The sequence below is a fragment of the Syngnathoides biaculeatus genome, chromosome 10, assembly GCF_019802595.1.
Source record: "Syngnathoides biaculeatus isolate LvHL_M chromosome 10, ASM1980259v1, whole genome shotgun sequence".
NCBI lineage: Eukaryota > Metazoa > Chordata > Actinopteri > Syngnathiformes > Syngnathidae > Syngnathoides > Syngnathoides biaculeatus.
Genome location: NC_084649.1, coordinates 31,373,111 through 31,392,810, shown reverse-complemented (window position 1 = coordinate 31,392,810; position 19,700 = coordinate 31,373,111). Strand labels below are relative to the sequence as shown.

Below are 19,700 nucleotides of genomic sequence, written 5' to 3'. Positions count from 1 at the left end.
TCAAGCACCCCAAAAGTAAATCCCAGTACCCGTTAAATATTGGATTACCAGCATTTATTTTTGTTTTTACGGTATGTCCTCTTTCAATAACCGAGTAAAGTGTAGAACCATGCAGTACTTGATTGAAACACTATATTTTAACATAAAAAATGCATAAAACAGTACGTGTATGGAGAAGCAGCACTGTCAAAATGTATTATCTTACCACAGCAATTAATAGGTTACGATAATTTTTTTTTTGTGAAATCCAATCAATTCCTCTTCTGTTGTGGCTTAACATTTATATAACTTTTGTTAATTTTGATGGTTTAGTCAGACTTTCCCAAAAAGTGTAGCTTCTCTTTTCAGAACTGGGGGAATGAAATTTAAATTGAAACAATGTACAAAACCATGAAATTAAAACATAAACATCTGATCCTAGGCTCGCTCCTTATTTGCGGAGAAAACAAAAAAGATGATCGTTTAGTTGATGAGGACAGTTTCAGGTATATATTTCTGTACCTGACTCAGAGATCTCATCCCAGAAGGGAGAGTGGAAGGCATATTCTGCTCTCATGATCTTTGAAAAGAGCTGTGTCTCGTTCTCCTCAAAGAAAGGAGGATATCCGCACAGCCTGCAACACAAGAGACAGCAAGCTTAAAACACGTAAAATTCTGCTATGATCTAATCTTTTGATGAGTAATGGTGCTGGCTTGTTGCCCTGTGTGATGCTCCTAGATGGTCCACTCCAGTCACTCGTCAATGGAGGAGGAAATTGCTGATGAAACCCTCCAGAGTTCCACCCTGTGCATTCACACAGGTGGCACATGCCAATTTATGCCATGATGGGTAATGTAGATTTTTGATAATGGTGACAGAAACAATTAGCAACCAGAATTCCTCAAGTATTACTACTGTAATTTCTCAAGGTAGAAGGTAAAAGGTACAAGGTGCTTTAAATTGTCAATTCTTCAATATGCGTAACACATACAGAAGGTTGAAATTACAGTACTCAAGGGACCACAATACAAATAAGTATTGAATGTGGAAATATTAAGGATCAGGTGGCATGCGCAACACAGTCAAGGCCAGAAAACCAAGGGAATTAAGACGTATACATTAGATGACAAAACCCCAATGGTGCTGAAGTTGTTGGTGCAATTCTGAGTCTTGCACGTGTGGAAGTGTGCGAGTGTGCATGTGTGTGTGTGTGTCCACGCCCGTGTCCATGTTTCTGTTTGTGGGGTGCGTTTGCGGCATGTCAGAGTTCATGTGGGCAGAGGACATAAGGGATAGAGGGGGCAGATCTGGCAGAGAGTTCAGATTTCTGACAGTCTTTGAGTCAGCATTGGTTTGGTAATCCAGGGGTCGTGAGTTCGTATCCCACTGGGGCCTCCACTACCCAAGAGGGATTGCATCAGGAAGGGCATCCGGTGTAAAAACTGTGCCAAACAAATGTGAGCGTTCATCTGAGATGTCACGCTGTGGCGACCCCTAACAGGACAAGCCGAAAGAAACTTACTTACAATGGTACCTCTACTTACAAATGTCTCAAGTAACGAAAAATTCAGGTTACATAACGCCTCCTTGGAATAATATTGTTTGTAGTTACAAGGGCAATTCAGGATACGAAAGGAAAAAATAGGTGCTGGATTCTCCAAATTCCACCAAACATAAACATCCTGCATCTTGGTTTGTGTGGCGCGATAGAGGTGCTCTCCCTTTGACTATCGCTGGAGCATTTTCCTAGCATCCCATTGGCTAGGAGGGATGTCAATCTTTACCCATGGTGCACTTCTGTATCTTGGTTTGTGTGGCGGTGACACAAACTAACGCACATTGGAAACGTACAACTTTTTTGTCACCCAACGGCAAAGGTAAATGAACATAATTTTTTTCTTTTGTTAATATTAGGTACTTTGAATGCTTATTTTTGGCAGCGGGTGTTTGGGGGCTTGGAACACTTTTCTTTATTTACATGTAAAATGCGCTTTTACTTACGAAAAATTCAGGTGAGGAAACGACTTCCGGAAAGGAACAATTTCGTAAGTAGATGTCTGTATTGTTTTTCTAAATACAACGGAGTCACTGGTGGTTTAGTGCACACGCCTGACTTTGGTCCGGGCAGTTTGGGATTGATTCCTGCTCAGTGATGATGTTGATATCAGCCCTGTGACTGACTGGCGACCAAGTTCAGGGTGTAGTCCGCCTTTCTCCCAAAGCTAGCTGGGATAGGCTCTGGCTCTCCTGTGACTCTTGTGAGGATGAGTGGCTTTGATAATGGATGGATGGATAGATGGATGGAAATATGACAGACAACTGAACAAGAACTATCATTATTTTTTATGGTTATGCTTTGTTTAATGAGAATGCTTTTCTGAAATGTTTGATAGTTTAATTTGAATCCCATTCGAATAAAATGAAATGTGTTTTGCCTGGCCCTTCACGTTTTCTATAAAGAATTGTACCCATCTTCCAAAATATGTCTGTGTAATCAAACATATGAGCACAACTGTATGTTTTCTCATTTAAAAAAATAAATGTAGGGCTGTCAACTTTAAAGCAAGTAACTCCTGTCACACGCAAGGACAAGGAGTAGGACCCAAATACACAATTCCAAGGCAAGACATACTTTTAGAAGGGAAGTTTATTTTCAGGCTGAGGTAAAAAAGGCAGTCCAAAACGGCAACTATATAAAAAACATGAGGAAAAAGGCAAGGTCCAAAAACAGTGAACGAGGTCAGATTACTTCAAGGAAAAAAAACATAGAACATGAAATACAAAACTTGACTCCGGGCTACAAGAACACTGGGACATGGAAACGAGGAAACTCAACACAAGAAGCCCGTACCTCACACAACGAACTGGCAAACTAAGACACGACACACGAGGCTTAAATGCATGAAATAATTTAACACCAAGGAGTTGCAGGTGAGGAATCTGATGCTAGGAGCAGACACGCGTGAGGCAGAAGCATGAGCACACCCCTGACAAATATAAAGTATTATGTGTTCAAATACAGTGCTTAAAGCAAAATCTTCCACTGTAAAAATGCATGATACATAGGTTGAAGGGTTTTCCAGAATTTTGGGCGTGGATAGTATACATGGACAGTTCCAAGGACCGCAGTTAAAATCCAAGCACTGCCTGTGTGGAGTTTGTATTTTCTCCCTGCGCTTGCGTAGATGTTCTCCAGGCACTCTGGTTTCCTCCCACATCCCAAAAATCTGCATTAATTGGAGACTCCCTAACAAATTGCATGTAGGTGTGATTTTGAGTGCAAATTTGCTTCTCTGTGCTCTGTAATTGGCTGGCAAGTTCAGGATGGATCCCGCCTCTTGCACAAGGATAGCTGGAATAGGCTCCAATACTCCTATGACCTTTATGAGATTAAGCGGCTCAGATAATGGATTTATGGATGGATGGATGGATGGTTTTACGAAAGAGCGCCAGGTTTGATTCTGCTGACATGGGCCCTCTCAGATGAGGAAACATTCAGCATGGAACACTCCTAGGATCTTAAAATCCACCCACTGTTCCAGTTCATGGATAGTGCATTTTCACATCACACTGAGTGGCCAGTGGTTATAAATACCTCAGATATACAAAGCTCTCAGATAATTGTTTTAGGAATGGTTGTATAAGGTAAAAAAAAGCTACTTACAAGATGTAGGTAATAACTCCGATGGACCAACAGTCAACTGCTTTGCTGTAGGGTTTTTGGGCCAAAACCTCTGGAGCTACAAATAAAATTGACGATGAATAATTATGCACATACACCTATATAAAATTATGTGGTAATATTTTATCAGCTGAGGAATAGTGATTAAGTTTGTCTTTTTCTGTCAATTTCAAAATGCATCTTTATTATTTTATAATTAACTAAAAGGGGATATACCTACCACATATTTCTATTTGATTCCATTGCATAATTGTCTCACTAAGTGACTTACCAACATATCCTGGTGTCCCACATGCTGTGGACATCACTCCATGCTCCAATGTCTTCGAAAGGCCAAAATCACTGACCATGATCTTCGCATTTTCATCTGTATTATAGTACAGGAGGTTTTCAGGCTACTCGTCAAGAAAGTGTGAGGGGATCAAAAACATTTATAAATATAGGTGAGTACAAAGTATTGTGGTTTTATTGTGCAGTAAAACATTTTTAGTAATTGCGAACAAGAATGTCTCATTGTACCTTGAGGTCCCTGTGAACAATGCTATTTTCATGCAGGTAGCCAACAGCCTCCAACACCTGTTTGATCACTATGCTCGCATCCTTCTCTGTAAAAACACCTTTATCTAAAATCCGATCAAAGAGCTCCCCGCCTGACACGCTGCAGACAAATGTGGATAACCATTAGTATTTTTGTTTTGTCTCTTACTTTTCAGATGAAACAAAGGATCCTGATAATGTTCACTTACAGTTGCATGACCAGGTAATAGTGTGTTCGACTCTCATAAAAATCCTCTAACCCAATTACATTGTCATGCTTTATCCTGAAATCAGAGAAAAGCCGTGGCACAAGTACACACATGAACAAAGTTTTTGGTACCCTTTTTTAAACAGCGAGTAATCAAAAGTTGCTTAAAGCACTGCAAAGAAAATCAGACATTGCTTCATTTTTGTGGTCAAACAAACTTATAAACTACTGAAATAGGCCTGAACACAGATGATGGTTCCCTTATTTTGTTGCACAACATTTTGAGGCAGTCACTGCAATCCAGTATTTCAGTAACTAATGAGACTTCTCCACCTATCGACAGGTATTTTGGCCATCACCCCACAAGCAAATTGCTCCACCAGTCTCAGTGCTTAAGGGAGCCTTCTCCCAACTGCACGTTGGACCATAAAAATAAAGACAGATTTTCAATAGGGTTACGGTTATTTTCAGTGATTTTTCTGTCTTTGTGTATGCATACTTTTCTTGTACATTGCAGTTGATACGATAGATTTATAGTTTATGCATAAATAGATATCTGTCTTTATCTTTCAAATTATATTGTGTGTTTTACCTCTTTAAAACATTGATTTCGTTTTCCAGGTTGCTGTGGGTGAGGTGCTTTTTTTTCAGACATTTCAGAGCGAACATTTTCCCAGTTTTCTTTTCTCTCACCATGAAAACTTCAGAAAAAGACCCCCTATTCAAAACAATGAGAAATAAATGAGCAAAGGTTAGGTCATAAAGTGTATACAGAGTACACCAAACGTTCAAATTCAACATTCAAAATATCTATCCATTCATCCATCTATCCATCTCCTCCAATTATCTAAGGATGGGTCAGAGTCTCATGACCAGAACCCGAGGTTGAACTCAATATCCACGACTCACAAGACCAGGTACAGTTCGGGGAGCTTATTTATTCAGGAGTGCAAGCAGGCAGCAATATCAGAAACACTAGGTGGAGAAGGAAGCTCATCAACGAGGCAGGGTTCAGTACACAGAGCATCAAGGACAAGGACATGGAGTTGCGGGAACATGACATGAAAGTACAACAATCTGGCAAAGGATCAGACCGCACGCGTGGCAATATAGCTAGACTGTAATCAGTGCTTCAAGAAGCAGGTGGGTACCTCTGCTCACCGAAGCAGGTGTGCACCATGTCGAGGAAGGACATGTCCATGACAGTAACCCCACCAACGGTCGGCCCCGGACGGCCCAGGGAACTCAGGATGCATGGTATGGAACTCCCTGATGAGCGAGGGGTCGACAATAAACCTGGAAGGAATCCACAACCACTCCTTGGGACCCAATCAACTAGATACTGCAACCCCCTCCCCCGATGTCGTGAGGATAGCAGCCAGTGCATGACGTAGACTGGACCCCCGTTCATAATACGGGGGGCTAGAAGGTGGGACCAACGAGGACACGCGAGCAAGCTGACATGAAAGGTCGGGTGGATCCGCATAAACTTCAGAAATCCTCATATCATGGTGACCGGATAAATTACCTTGGCAAATCGGGAATGGACCAATGAACATGGGAATGAGCTTCTGCGACTCCATTTTGAGTAGAAGGCCCTTAGCTGACAGCCAGACGCGGTGATCCACCGTCTTGGAAAATTGATCCACCACTGTGAGACCAGTGGAGAGACTCTGTGAAGCCGGTAACCCAGTCACGAAATCAAGAGACATGTGACCAGGGCTGTTGAAGGACGGACAGAGGTCGTAACTCTCCTGAGGGGTGCTGCCGGGAAGCAGGAAACACGTTGACGTACTACCTGACATCTTTTTTTATATTGGGCCATCAAAAGCGTTGCCCTACCACTGAGAATGTCGTCTTGGTACACAGACACATATGTTGAGCATTTCACGTAAAACGTGACAAAATTCTGACACACAAAATATTCATAATGACCTGTGTGTTGATTGCTGTTTTCCACATATACCCCTCTCGTATCCACACTGGGTGGCGTGTATTCCTCAAGTCCAGCTTGGTAAAAACCTTGGCCCCCTTCAGGAGTTCAAAGTCTGTTGCAATAAGGGGGAGAGGGTACCAATTCTTTATTGTAATTCTGTTTAGTCTTTGATGATCGATGCAGTGCCCCAAGCTCTTATCCTTCTTTTCCACGAAGAAGAAGCCTGCCCTGCCCAGTGACGACGAGGGCCGGATAAGTCCTGAAGCCAGTGACTCGTCCACATATTTTTTCATGGCTTGATACACTGGACCTGAAAGAGAATATAGTCTCCCCCAGCGGGGCTTAGGAGCCAGGCAGTAAGTCAATTGCACAGTGATATGGTCTGTGTCAAGGAAGTGACTCTCCCTTGCATTTGGAAAATAGTTCCTTCAGGACATGATAACATGAGGGCACTGAAGACAAGTATGACTCATCCCGCGAGGTCTGAGGAGTTCCCCAGAGTGGCATCGTACCTAAGTCAATGAAATTCATCCCTATGAGTGGCTGTCCTCCTGAACATAGGGTGACTAGAGGAAGTGATTGTTCAGGCCTGTCTCCAACAAGGTTGAGACTCACAGTAGGTACCAGCTGGTTTATCCAGGAAGTGGGTCAGAGTGTTCCCCACCTGCCTGCAATAGAAGCATACCCCCCCTCTCTGCCGGAGTAAACGTTCCTTGGGTGACAGGGGGAGGTGGCCCAGCTGCATGGCCTCCTCCGCATCGGCAGATGCACAGTGAGGAGCGTCGGTGTTCTTGATCATGAGAGCGTATTCCTCCATGAGCTTCTTGTCAATTTTCAAAGTGAGAGCAATGAGGAAGTCCAGGTCTGTCAGCAAATCCAGTGGGATCAACTAATCTTTTACTGTGGAGGAGAGCCCTTGAAAGAAGGCCAAGATTTTCCAAGGGCAGTCGAGAGCAGTATTCTCTTCAGCATGTCCTGGGTCAGTCCAGGGCGACGTGCCCAGCAATCCTCCCTGGAAGGCATCCAGGAGGGCTCCTTAAACACATGCCCCAGCCATCTCATGTGTCTCCTTTCAATGTGGAGTACCAGTGGCTTGACACTGAGCTCCTCCCAGATCATCGAGGTTCTCACCCTATCTCTAAGGGAGAGCCCGGACACTCTGGCCATAGGTGAAAGTAGAAACATAGACTGACCTTTAAATTGAGAGCTTCACCTTTTGGCTTAGCTCCTTCTTCACCACAATAGATCGAGAAAGAGTCCACATCACTGGAGAAGTAATTCCAATCTGCCTGTCGATGTCCCGTTTCATTCGTCCCTCAGTCATGAAAAAGAACCCAAAATATTCAAACTCCTCCACTTGGAACACGATCTGGAGAGGGCACGCTAGCCTTTTCCAATCGAGAACCATGGTCGAAAACTTGGAGGTGCTGATTTGCATCCCATGCGCTTAACACCCAGATCGGTACTGCTCCAGTAAGAGTTTTAGATCACAGCTTGACGAAGCCAACAGAACCACATCATCTTCAAAAACCAAAGACAGAATACTGAGGCCACCTAACCGGTCCCCCTCTATGCCTTGCATCCACCTAGAAATTCTCTCTATTAAATAATTAACAGAATCATTGACAAAGGGCAACCTTGGGAAAGTCCAACTCTCACCAGAAACGAGTCCAACTTACTGCTTGCAATGCAGGCCAAATTCTGATACTGGTCGTTCAAGGACTAAACAGCCTGTATCAAGGGGTTCAGTACGTGATCCTCCCGAAGCACCCCTCACAGAACTCCCGAGGGTTACTGTCGAACACCTTCTTCAAATGCACAAAACACAGGTAGACTGGTTGTGCAAACTCCCATCCAACCTGCCGAGGGATTAGAGCCCGTCCACTGTTTCATGGCCAGGATGAAAACCACTTTGCTCATCCTGATTCTGAGATTTGACTTCCTGAGGGACCCTCCTCTCCAGGGCCCCTGATTAGAGCTTACCAGGGAGCCTGAGGAATGGGACCCCCATGTAGTTGGGACACACTCTCCACTCCACTTTCTTAAAAAGGGGGACGACCACCCCAGTTTGCCAATCCAGACTTACTGTCCCCAATATCTACGTAATGTTGCAGAGGTGTGTCAATCAGGACAACCCTACAACATTCAGAGCCTGTAGGAATTTTGGGGGAGTCTCATTCACATTTGGGGCCTTGCCGCAGAGGAGCTTTTTAACCACCTCGATGACCACAACCCCGGAGATAGAGGGAGAGAGAACGTTGCAAGTCTTCAAAGGATTCTCCCCAGACTCCAAGGGTCCTAAATCGAGGTTAGCAGCCTCACATCCCCACTATTCAGTGTTGAAGGTGCAATGCTTCCTCCTCCTGAAATGGCAGATGAAACCAGAATTTCCTCAAAGCCATCCAGAAGTCATTCTCCATGGCCTCACCAAACTCCCATGTATGGTTTTTTACCCTAGTGACCACCAAAGCGCCGTTTCACTTGGCTAGCCAGTACCCATCTGGTCCTTCAGGAGACCCTAAAGCCAAAAAAAGCCTCATTGGACACCTTTTTCCTCTTGATGGCATCCTTCACCACTGGTGTTCATCAAGGGATTCAGGGGTTGCAAACACGACAGGCACAGATCATCTTACAACTAGAGTTTCGGTCAGCCGTCTCAACAATGGAGGCGGTAAACATGGTCCACACTAACTCAATGTCCGCCACCTCCCCTGGAATGTGAAGAAAGCTCTGTCGGAGGTAGGAGTTGAAACCCCTTCTGACAGGGTATTCTGCCAGAAATTCAGAGATGGTAGTTGAATTGGATACATGGATATATCTGTACATACAGCATCTATCAGAGGCAGCAGAATTTGAATGTCCTCCACAGAGTCGTGATCTAAACCTGATTAAAAACTACGTTTTGGATTAATTAAGAGTTCAGACTGAGACCCAGGCCATCTTGTCAACATCACTGTGTGACTTCACAAATAAGCTCCTGGAAAAGTGGGAAAACTTTCCCTACCCACCCTCCTACCCCTCGTGGAAAGCCTTTTCAGGATTAAGGCTGTTTTGTGGTAAAAGGTAAACCAACGTCAGATCAAGCCCTCTTGATTAAGAAGGGGATGTCACTTCAGATCATGTGTGAGTAAAGGCAGGTGAATGAATACTCAAGGCATTACAGATATAGTGGATTCAATCAGACACCTAATCTTATCATGAAGTGGTGTCAGGATGTCCCCACACTGCTCCAGTCTGACGTCAGTGATCAGGGACAGACACTACACTCATTTTCTGTGATAGGAGTATTTTAAGCCGCTTTAGTCCACAAGACAGGGATGAGGTAAGAGGCTGATAAGTTAACAAGTATTTCATAATGCTAACTCTGCTGCATCTTGTTGTTGAGAGGACAATTTTGTCTCACAATGTGGGTGCAGTTAGAGAAAGGAAGTATGCAGTACTGTATATGTCTCTTCACCATTTGCTCTGTCCATTAATTTCACACATTTATTTCTAACATTTGATTGACACATTCATAAAGGAATTAGGAAATGTGAGGCACAGTTTAAATGTACAAGGTTAGTACTGGTACTGGTTATTGCATGATTACCATGATGTTTTGTGAAAATAAGATCCCAAAACATTGCCTTTAAGTCTATCTAGTTGTGGAATCATGACCATTATTGGATTTAAATATGTTGCGCTGACTTTCTACCAACATAACAAAATAGGACAGCCTCTCCTCGCAGGTGGAGGTGTTAGTGGATTGCACACTGTATAAAAGGTTCCATTGACAAAGTCATCTGTGCGGAAGGTGATAAAGGGATTATCCTTAAACCTGTGCCAATCTTATCCTGGAGTGTCCTCCTTTTGATACCTGAACCAGGGATCTAGGATCACAATAAATAGCAACATTTCAACAAGAAATATGAAGGTAGGAAGAGTGACAACCTGTAATCAGTGCGACTCATCACTAACTCTCATCTGAGCATGGTGTACTTACGATCCCATCTTCCCCTTGAAATCAAACACATCCTTGATGTTATTTATGGGTTTCTTCCAACTGCAGACAATCTCGTTCCGCCCCATCTTGGCTCTAACGTTGTCGTAGAATCCTGAAACACAAATGGCATAAAATATGAAAGTGCGAACATTCACAAATTAGTCCACCATATGCAGATCAGCAATATAGAAAATTCTTCTTGTAAATATTTACTGGAATGGATGTCACAAGTGTTTTATAAGTAAAATCTGCAAATGCTTTTGGAAATCAACTGTAAAAGCACTGGTGTGTATTTATTGGTTTGTTGCAGTACAGTTATAAACCTTCATTGTATCAATTCCATATAGTTTGTACAAATTGTGAAGAGTGGAGACTGTGCATCTAATAGTCACTGTTTTGGGGGAATTTAATGCAATAGTCTATTGAAAAACATGAAAACAATTAATATACTGATTTTTATGATTCTAACTAAAGAAAAAGTTATCTGTCAATACTTTTGTACATCTCTTCAGTCTATCTATTGTGGTAAAATTTGGAATTTTGTTATTGGAAGAACAATGGGTAATGACTGTCCTGCTTCACAACCCATGTTCTCATTTCTGTCTGGTTACATAAATGGTTGCATGTCCACAGCTAAGGTCAAGCCCAGCTAAGTAGGTAAAGCCTTTTTGTGCCTATCAGTTGCACAATAATTCTAAAACGTAGCAGATTAGAGAGGTAAATAGCAATGGTTGGTTAAGCTTCTGATATACAACTGTAAGAGCCCTCCTCTGTCTTTGTCTCTCTCTCTCTCACCTCCAAAACTGTTCCTGTGGTGTGTGGTGTGTCACTTGACTCCATAAAAGAACTGTGTTCCTTTATAATTCTAGCCATGATAGAGCACTAATTTCTGGACATACACAAATGACTTAACTGGTGAAACAGTTGAATAATGTGGAAAAAAATTCAAGACCAGATTATAAAATGTTCTTTACAGAAATAGATCCTTACATTATAATAAATATATTTTATCTTGGCGGCCCGGTGGTGAACGTTGGCTTCACAATTCTGAGGACCGGGGGGCAAATCCCAGGCTCTGTGGGTTTTCTCCGGGCACTCCAGTTTCCTCCCACATCCCAAAAACATGGGAGACTCTAAATTGCCCTTAGATGTAATTGTGAGTGTGAATGTTGTTCGTCTCTGTGCTCTGCGATTGGTAGGCAACCAGTTCAGGGTGTACCCTGCCGCCTACCCGATAACACCGGGCATAGGCTTCAGCACTACTGTGACCCTTGTGAGGATAAGCAGCTCAGAAAATAGATTGATGGATGGATGGATATTTTATCTTGAACAAATACCAACACATATTTGGAATAACTTGTTTTTACATAAATGTAATCTAGATCATAATTTACATGATTGTGTTTGGTGGTTTCTAAAAGCCTACGTGACATACACGAAGTTGGGTTTTGGCCTATGGCTTCGAGAAATTAACACCAATACACCACATTTCAATCCAAGTGTAGCTAAAATAAAAGCAAAATAAGTTTTCTCGAAAATGATTACCCACTGAGTGTTAAGCAAGCATTATGCCACTTATATTTAATTTGTAGATAGCACTACAGCTCAATTTGAATGGATAAAATCCGTAATGTTTTAAACAGAATTTAAGGGTCTAAAATATCTTCCGCAATTTGTTATCTAGGATATGAAAAGAGTCAATAAACTAGCCAAGATGCAATAATTGAAATAGCCTTTACCTTGTGAAGCAGTGAGAGAGGGGAGCGCTGAAGTCTCCTTGGAAGGTACCTGACTGACTTTCCAAGGTACTGTGCAGCTTTTTTCTCAAAGGGGTGGAGCTTCTTCCATTCATCAACACTCGCAGAAGTCAACTCCCACAGAAGCCGAGCCTACTCTTTGAATACTAATGGAAGAGGGTCATATACTTTGGAAGAACACATTTATTGAGAATAATTTAATTACAAAAACAATGGAGGCAAAACTTGGTAAATTGATGTATATACACTGGTTGTGACTGTTCTATAAAAAAAAGTCTGGGTGTATACACTGACAAAAGTCTCATTAATCAAATATATTCCATATGACAATTTAACAGAAAATATTTGTGTGTGAAATAATTGTAATAAATGTGTTTAATCCAAATTCAGGGAGAATTTTAACGTTAGCCAGAGTAAAAAGCTGTGACTGCAGGGGGCTGGGGTATCAAAACCTGAAAAAGTACAGTATAACAAAGAGGTCATTCATTTCACTGTAACATATTCCATCCATCGATATTCTATCAATTATCTGTGGTTGGGTTGCAGAGGCCGGAGCTTTAGTAGAGACGCCCAGACTTCCATCTCCCCAGTCACTTCATCTAGGAGCTAGAGTCTAAGCTTTTCTGGGGGGGATCCCGACGCGTTCCCAGGTCAGTCAAGAGACATACAGTAGTGCTCAAAATAATAGCAGTCCAAAGTTTAATTCCAGTTTAATTCGTATTTTCAGGAAACTTTTTATTGCTTCATGTGAAACAAATTACCAGTAGGTGCAGTAGATTCTCGGAAAACCAATAAAACCCAGCATTCTTGATAAACACACTCTTACTACTACTGCATCTACTGGTACCTTTTTTTGCTTGTAGCAATACAAAATACAGGGTTCCCTCACTACTTCTCGCTTCACTTTTTGCGGGTTTAATGCTTAGTGTTTTTTTTCCACACCCCCTCCCCAAATAAATATTCCATCCATCCATTATCTACCGCTTTTCCGGGTCAAGTCAAGGGGGAAGTAGCTTCAGCAGGGATACCCAAACTTCCCTTTCCCCTGCCATTTCTTCCAGCTCTTCCGGAGGGATCCCGAGGCGTTTCCAAGCCAGCCGAGAAACGTAGTCTCTCCAGCAAGTCGTGGGTCGTCCTTGGGGTCTCTTTCCGGTGGGACATGCCCGGAACACCTCACCAGGGAGGCGTCCAGGAGGCATACGAATCATATGCCCCAGCCACCTCATCTGGCTCCTCTCAATGCAGAGGAGTAGCGGCTCGACACTGAGCCCCTCCTGGATGACCGAGCTTCTCACCCTATCTCTAAGGGAGAGCTTGGACACCCTCCGGAGGAAACTCATTTCGGCCGCTTGTATCCGGGATCTTGTTCTTTCGGTCATGACCCACAGCTCATGCCCATAGTGAGGGTAGGAACACAGATCGACTTAGCTCCCTCTTTACCACAACGGACCGATTCAAAGTCTGCATTACTGCAGACCCTGCACCAATCCGTCTGTTGGTCTCCCGCTCCATTCTTCCCTCACTTGTGAACAAGACCCTAACAAACTTGAACTCCTCCACTTGGGGAAGGATCTCATCCCTGACCTGGAGAGGGCACGCCACCCTTTTCCGACTGAGGACCATAGTCTCAGGTTTGGAGGTGCTGATTCTCATCCCTCCCGCTTCACACTCGGCTGCGAATCGCTCCAGTGAGACCTGGAGATCATGGCTTGATGAAGCCAACAGAACCACATCATCTGCAAAGAGCAGGGATGCGATGCTGAGGCCACCAAACCTGACAAGACCATAAATTCTGTCCATAAAAGTTATGAACAAAATCAGTGACAAAGGGCAGCCTTGACGGAGTCCAACTATCACCGGAAACGAGTCTGACTTATTGCCGGCAATGCGGACCAAACTCTGACAGTGGTCGTACGGGGACCGAACAGCTTGTACCAGGGGATTCGGGACCCCATACTCCCAAAGAACCCTCCACAGGACTCCCCGAGGGACACGGTTGAATGCCTGCTCCAGATCCACAAAACACATGTAGACTGGTTGGGCGAACTCCCATGCATCCTCGAGGATCCTGCCGACGGTGTAGAGCTGGTCAACTCTTTTACAGCCAGGACGAAAACCACATTGCTCCTCCTGAATCTGAGACTCGACTTCCCGACGCACCCTCCTCTCCAGTACCCCTGAGTAGACCTTACCAGGGAGGCTCAGGAGTGTGATCCTTCTATAGTTGGAACACACCCTCCAGTCACCCTTCTTGAAAAAGGGGGACCACCACCCCAGCCTGCCAATCCAGAGGCACTGTCCCCGATCTCCACACGATGTTGTAGAGGCGTGTTAACCAGGACAGCCCCATAACATCCAGAGCCTTTAGGAACTCCAGGTAAATCTTATCCACCCCCGGGGCCCTGCCACCAGGGAGCTTTTTAACCACCTAGGTGACCTCAACCCCAGAGATAGAAGAGCCCGTGTCAGAGGAGGTCTTCAAAGTATTCTCCCCAGCGACTCACAACATCCCGAGTTGAGGTCAGCAGTGCGCCGTCCCCACTATACACAGTGTTGGCGGTACACTGCTTCCCCCTCCTGAGACACCGCACGGTGGACCAGAATTTCCTCGAAGCCGTCCTGAAGTCGTTTTTCATGGCCTCACCAAATTCCCCCCATGCCCAGGTTTTTGCCTCAGCGATCACCGAAGCGGCATTCCGGTTGGCCAGCCGGTACCTATCATCTCCCCCCAATCGTCGGTAGCTCGTGAGAGGCTGGCAAGTTTGAAAAGTAGATCTTGGGGTAAAAATGTCTGGGCACCCCTGGTCTACAGAATATATTACTAATACTAATACTGATTGGACCAGGAGAATGTGAGGGTGTGTCCCAACAACAGCACAAGGCAGAAAATAGTTGGTTCACTGATCAAGAATTTAATGACTTAATTGCCAGAGGGGAAAAAGAACTGTTCGAATGCCTGCTAGTTTTTACTTGCATTGATTGGTAGCTCTTACTCGACGGAAGGAGCTGGAAGAGCTGGTGGCCAAGATGTGGAGGGTCTGTAAGGATTCTGCCCGCTTTTGCTATAATTCGAGTGGACTGCAAGTCTTCATGGGTGGGAAGGGTGGAGCTGACAATCCGCTCAGTGGTTTGGATTGTTCGTTGCAGTCGGAGTTTGTCCTTTTTAATGGCAGTCCCAAACCAGACTGTGATGGAATAACACAGTAATGATTGGATGACCGCTGTGTAGAACTGTCTCAGCAGCTCTTGTGGCAGGCTGTGCTTCCTCAGAAGCCACAAGAAGTACAAGTACACAAGATCAGCATCATCTGCAGACCTGTCAACTCAATAGGCAAAGTGCAATAGGTCCAGCTGGGAACCTGTGACGCTCATGAGGTGGTCAGCACAGGACATTCAAAGGACTTCAAGACCACAGATGCAACAGGCCTGTAGTCATTAAAGGGGAAATCCAGTGCTTTGCATGAACAGTGTATCAATAGGTCATGTAATATGCACCCTAATTTGACAATGTGATGTTAAATGATCTCTCATTGAATAGTGTTTTGTGAAGATTTTTATCGACAATGACGAATTTTCAGGGGAGCTGCCTTTTTCGTGAGTCACATGATCTACGTGGGCATATGTGACGTGTACCGTGCCATTCCAAACGCTGGATTACATGGGACAGCATTATGCCCAGCGCTGATTTCTTGGATTTATCCTCATCTGATGAAGAAATAGCAGTATTGGTTAATCGGGAAGAGAGAGGAATACTTCCACACAGATATGAACCTGTGGCTGTAATTATTGTTGAATATTCAGATGGTTCTTCAGGCAGAATAACGCGGAGTCTGACTATTCTGAGGCCTACATGCGACATAAATGCGTAAACAAAGGCCCCCGGGAGCTCCAGGCTGGTAGCCCTGTATGGTTCTTCGGACGGGAATGACGCGGAGTCTGACGAGCGAACTTGGCGGCGGGCCATGAGCCGAGCTTTCAGGTGGCGGAGGCCTTTAGCAGAGCTTAGGTGGTGGCGGAGGCCTTTAGCCTAGCTTCGGCATCCGGGGCTAACGGCCTGCTCCGCCTGGAAGCTCGCTCGGGGCCTCCGCCAAAGCTTGTGGCCCGCCTTCGGTGGTGGTGGAGGTCTTTAGCCTAGCTTCGGCATCTGGGGCTAACGAAGCATTGTCAAAATAGGGTAGGTATTACAATGACCTATTGATACACTGTTCGTGCAAAGCACTGGATTTCCCCTTTAAGACCTGAGACTGCTGCTTTTTTAGGCACTGGTATGATGGTCGCTTTCATGGATGTTAAACGGTGGAGTGGACGGTGGTGCGGCTTGGGGGATGCATGGTGTGAAATTGTCGTTTTCAAATCTGCAGTAAAACATATTGAGGTTGTCGGCTAGCCCGTTCTTGTTTTCTACTGGGGGGGAATGGCGCTCGTAATTAGTGAGTGATTGTAATCCGTGCCAGGCTGATTTGGAGTCATTAGCGCCAAGATGTTTTTCCAGTTTTGCTGCATCGTCCCTCTTTGCAATGTTAATTTCTTTAGTCAGCTGGTTTCTAGTGCAATTGTAGAGGACCCTATCCCCACTAAAATATATAACACCTTTAGCCTGGTAGAGTTGCCGAAGTCTGGCTGTAAACCACGGCTTGGATCACCTTTGACTAAAAAACAATATTCAAAAGAGCGACAATCACCCAGTATAATTTTCTTACACTGAAATAATGATATCACCACTTTTTCCCCCCGTTCAACACTTGTTCCTAAAATGAAAATTTAAAATGATGTTACAGCTACTTTCTGTTAACACAGCAAAAAGTCCATCTCATAGGTTGTAATGAACATTGATTTATTACCCAGTGACCTGATATTAAAAAAAAGATGGTCCCACAGGGATAACTGTAGACAATGGTTTGAAAGATTCACAGTTTACCCTCACTAAGTTTGTAATTCTACTTTTTTCTGCCATATCTCTTTGACTACCTTTTGTCCCTTGCAATTACAGAGATCAAATCTGCCTGATTTCCATTTCTCCCCGTGTCTGCGTGGGTTTCCTCCAGGCACTCCGGTTTCCTCCCACATCCCCAAAACATGCAACATTAATTGGAGACTCTAATTTGCCCCTAAGTGTAATTCTGTGTGCGGCTGTTGTCTGTCTCCATGTGCCCTGCGATTGGCTGGCAACCAGTTCAGGGTGTACCCCGTCTCCTGCCCGTTGACAGCTGGGATAGACTCTAGCACTCCCTGCAAGCCTTGTGAGGATAAGCGGCAAAGAAGATGGATGGATGGATTCTTCATTGGTGAAGGACGAGCCTTTCGCATCTTAGTAAATGGTGGTTTCAAGCGAGAGGAATGATGAATGATGTACACAGTAAAAAATGTTGCCAGCCAATAAGTTAACTTCTTGTCTATTTAGACAAGATGTTGACACTGCCAAAAACAACACAGAAATTGTCAATGAAACTCACATAGTGCACTACACACTTCGCTTAATCACTTATTCAATTGACAGAGCCTCGAGAAAAATAATTCCTAATTTTTTGCGGTTAATTGGTACCAGAACCTCCCGTGAAAAATTAAAAACGTGGAGTACCGGGGGATGTATGTTTATGTGGGTACCAGAATGTTCAAAATATGCCAACAGTATTTTTACTTTGCATATTTGAGAGAAAAAGAGGTATTTAGTTAAAGGAGAAGACCGGTTGTTTGGATTAACAATGTATCCGATAGGTCATGTCATATGTACCGTACCTTGAAAATTTGAGGTTAATCCTTTGTCATTTAATGGTGTTTTGAGATGATTTTTATCGGCAATTACAAATTTTCATGGGTGCCGCCATTTTGGGGAGTCACATGATCTACGTGGGCGGATGTGACGTATTACGTCCGCAAACAAAGAAATCAGCACCGGTTTGTAGCGTCTGCACATGTGGTACCACACGGTAAAATACTTTACTGTATCGCGAAATTTTTCCAGATCCGGATAGAAATAATATGCGGAATGTTTGGTGGCATGTTTTACCCAGTCAGAAAAAGAATCATTTAAGGACCGGAAACCGGAGTGCCAGGCGAAAACCTATGCAGGCACGGGGAGAGTATGCAAACTCCACAATTCTCCACACACACACACACCACACACACACACACACACACACACACACACACACACACACACACACACACACACACCACACACACACACACACACACACACACACACACACACATCTCCACAAAAAAAAAAAAAACCTCCACAAAAACCCGTCATCTTGATGCTTGGTCTCGTTGCTAAAAACAGAGTTGTGGTAATAATTAAACAACTGATTATCCACCCCAAAAAGGCGGCACAGTGGCACAGCTGGAAAGCGATGGCCTCACAGTTCTGAGGTTCAATACCAGCCATCCCTATGTGGAGTTTACATGTTCTCCCCGTCCCTGCGTGATTTCCTCCGGGCACTCTGGTTTCCTCCAATATCCCAAAAACATGTAAAATTAATTGGACACTCTAAATTGCCGCTACGTGTGATTTTGAATGCGGCTGTTTGTCTGTATTTGCCCTGCGATTGGCTAGCAACCAGTTCAGGGTGTATCCCACGAGCAGGAGGCTCGTTGACAGCTGGGATAGGCTCCAGCACTCCCACAACCCTTGTGAGGATAAGCAGCTAAGAAAATGGCTGGATGGATTATCCACAAAAAAGAAAAATACAGTCCCACAGGTTTAATAGTCACTTCTAAAACCTTTGAAGAAAAAAAACCGTATCATCAAGAAAAAATGTCAACAGAGGCAATGCTAGCAGAACAAGGAAAACAGCTTCACCTCTGTACAAGAAGCAAGAGAGAAGCACGCACCAGGGACATTTAAGCGGCTAATGGACACTGTGCTTGCAAACATTCCCAGATTGGAGTGTTTGGAGTACCTGGACGATGTCCTTGTACATGGAAGATCCATCCAGGTTACACTAGATTCCCTGAGGGTAGTGCCCAGAAGGATTGGAGATGCTGGACTCAAGCTGCACCTGGAAAAGTGCCACTTTATGCAGCAAGAGGTGGAATTCTTCGGCCAATGGCTGGACCATAGGGGTATCAGCACATTAGAGGGGATGATCAGAGCAATTTCAGACTGGCCAGTCCAAAAGGGCCAGACACAACTGAGCTTCTTGGGTCTACCCTCTAATTATGAGAGGTTTGTGAAGGGATTTTCTCGTGTTTTGCACTCCATTCTTCCACCTCCTCAAAAATATGTGCTTGCATGTGTTTGTTGGACTGCCAGGAGGCATTTCGCAACCTCAAGAGAGCCCTTATGAATGCCCCTGGCCTAACACCCCCAGACCTAGCCCTGCCCTTTTTGCTGGACACAGTTGCAACCAATGTTGGCATGGGAGCCGTGCTATTGAAGTCGAGGCCGGAAGGAAAACCCTACCTTCAATAAAAATGACATGTTGGCCGCATGGCATTTCCAATACTACCTGCATGGCGTGCCTTTCACAGTTAAGACAGACCACGCTGCACTACAGAGTTGATGTCTTTCAGGGCATCGGAAAGACAGGTAGCACGGTGGCTGGAGGAACTGCAGTCCTTAAACTTCAGCATGGTTCATCGGGCCGGGTCTAAACGTGTCAATACTGATGCCCTT

At 44.3% G+C, this 19,700-nt stretch overlaps 1 protein-coding gene across 9 annotated transcripts in view; it reads right to left on the bottom strand.

The window, feature by feature from the left end:
* The window catches only part of LOC133507480 (calcium/calmodulin-dependent protein kinase type 1D-like), a 56,909-nt gene that overhangs the window by 22,250 nt on the left and 14,959 nt on the right, over window positions 1–19,700 (bottom strand). For all 9 annotated transcript variants that reach the window (XM_061832526.1, XM_061832517.1, XM_061832519.1 and 6 more), the window contains 8 exons: window positions 12,065–12,228; window positions 10,326–10,437; window positions 5,000–5,125; window positions 4,409–4,483; window positions 4,182–4,320; window positions 3,934–4,057; window positions 3,645–3,720; window positions 502–614 (listed from right to left, as the gene is read on the bottom strand). In XM_061832526.1, the coding sequence (XP_061688510.1) occupies window positions 502–614; window positions 3,645–3,720; window positions 3,934–4,057; window positions 4,182–4,320; window positions 4,409–4,483; window positions 5,000–5,125; window positions 10,326–10,411 (739 nt within the window). In that variant the 5' untranslated portion in view covers window positions 10,412–10,437; window positions 12,065–12,228. The remainder of the gene's footprint in view (window positions 1–501; window positions 615–3,644; window positions 3,721–3,933; window positions 4,058–4,181; window positions 4,321–4,408; window positions 4,484–4,999; window positions 5,126–10,325; window positions 10,438–12,064; window positions 12,229–19,700) is intronic.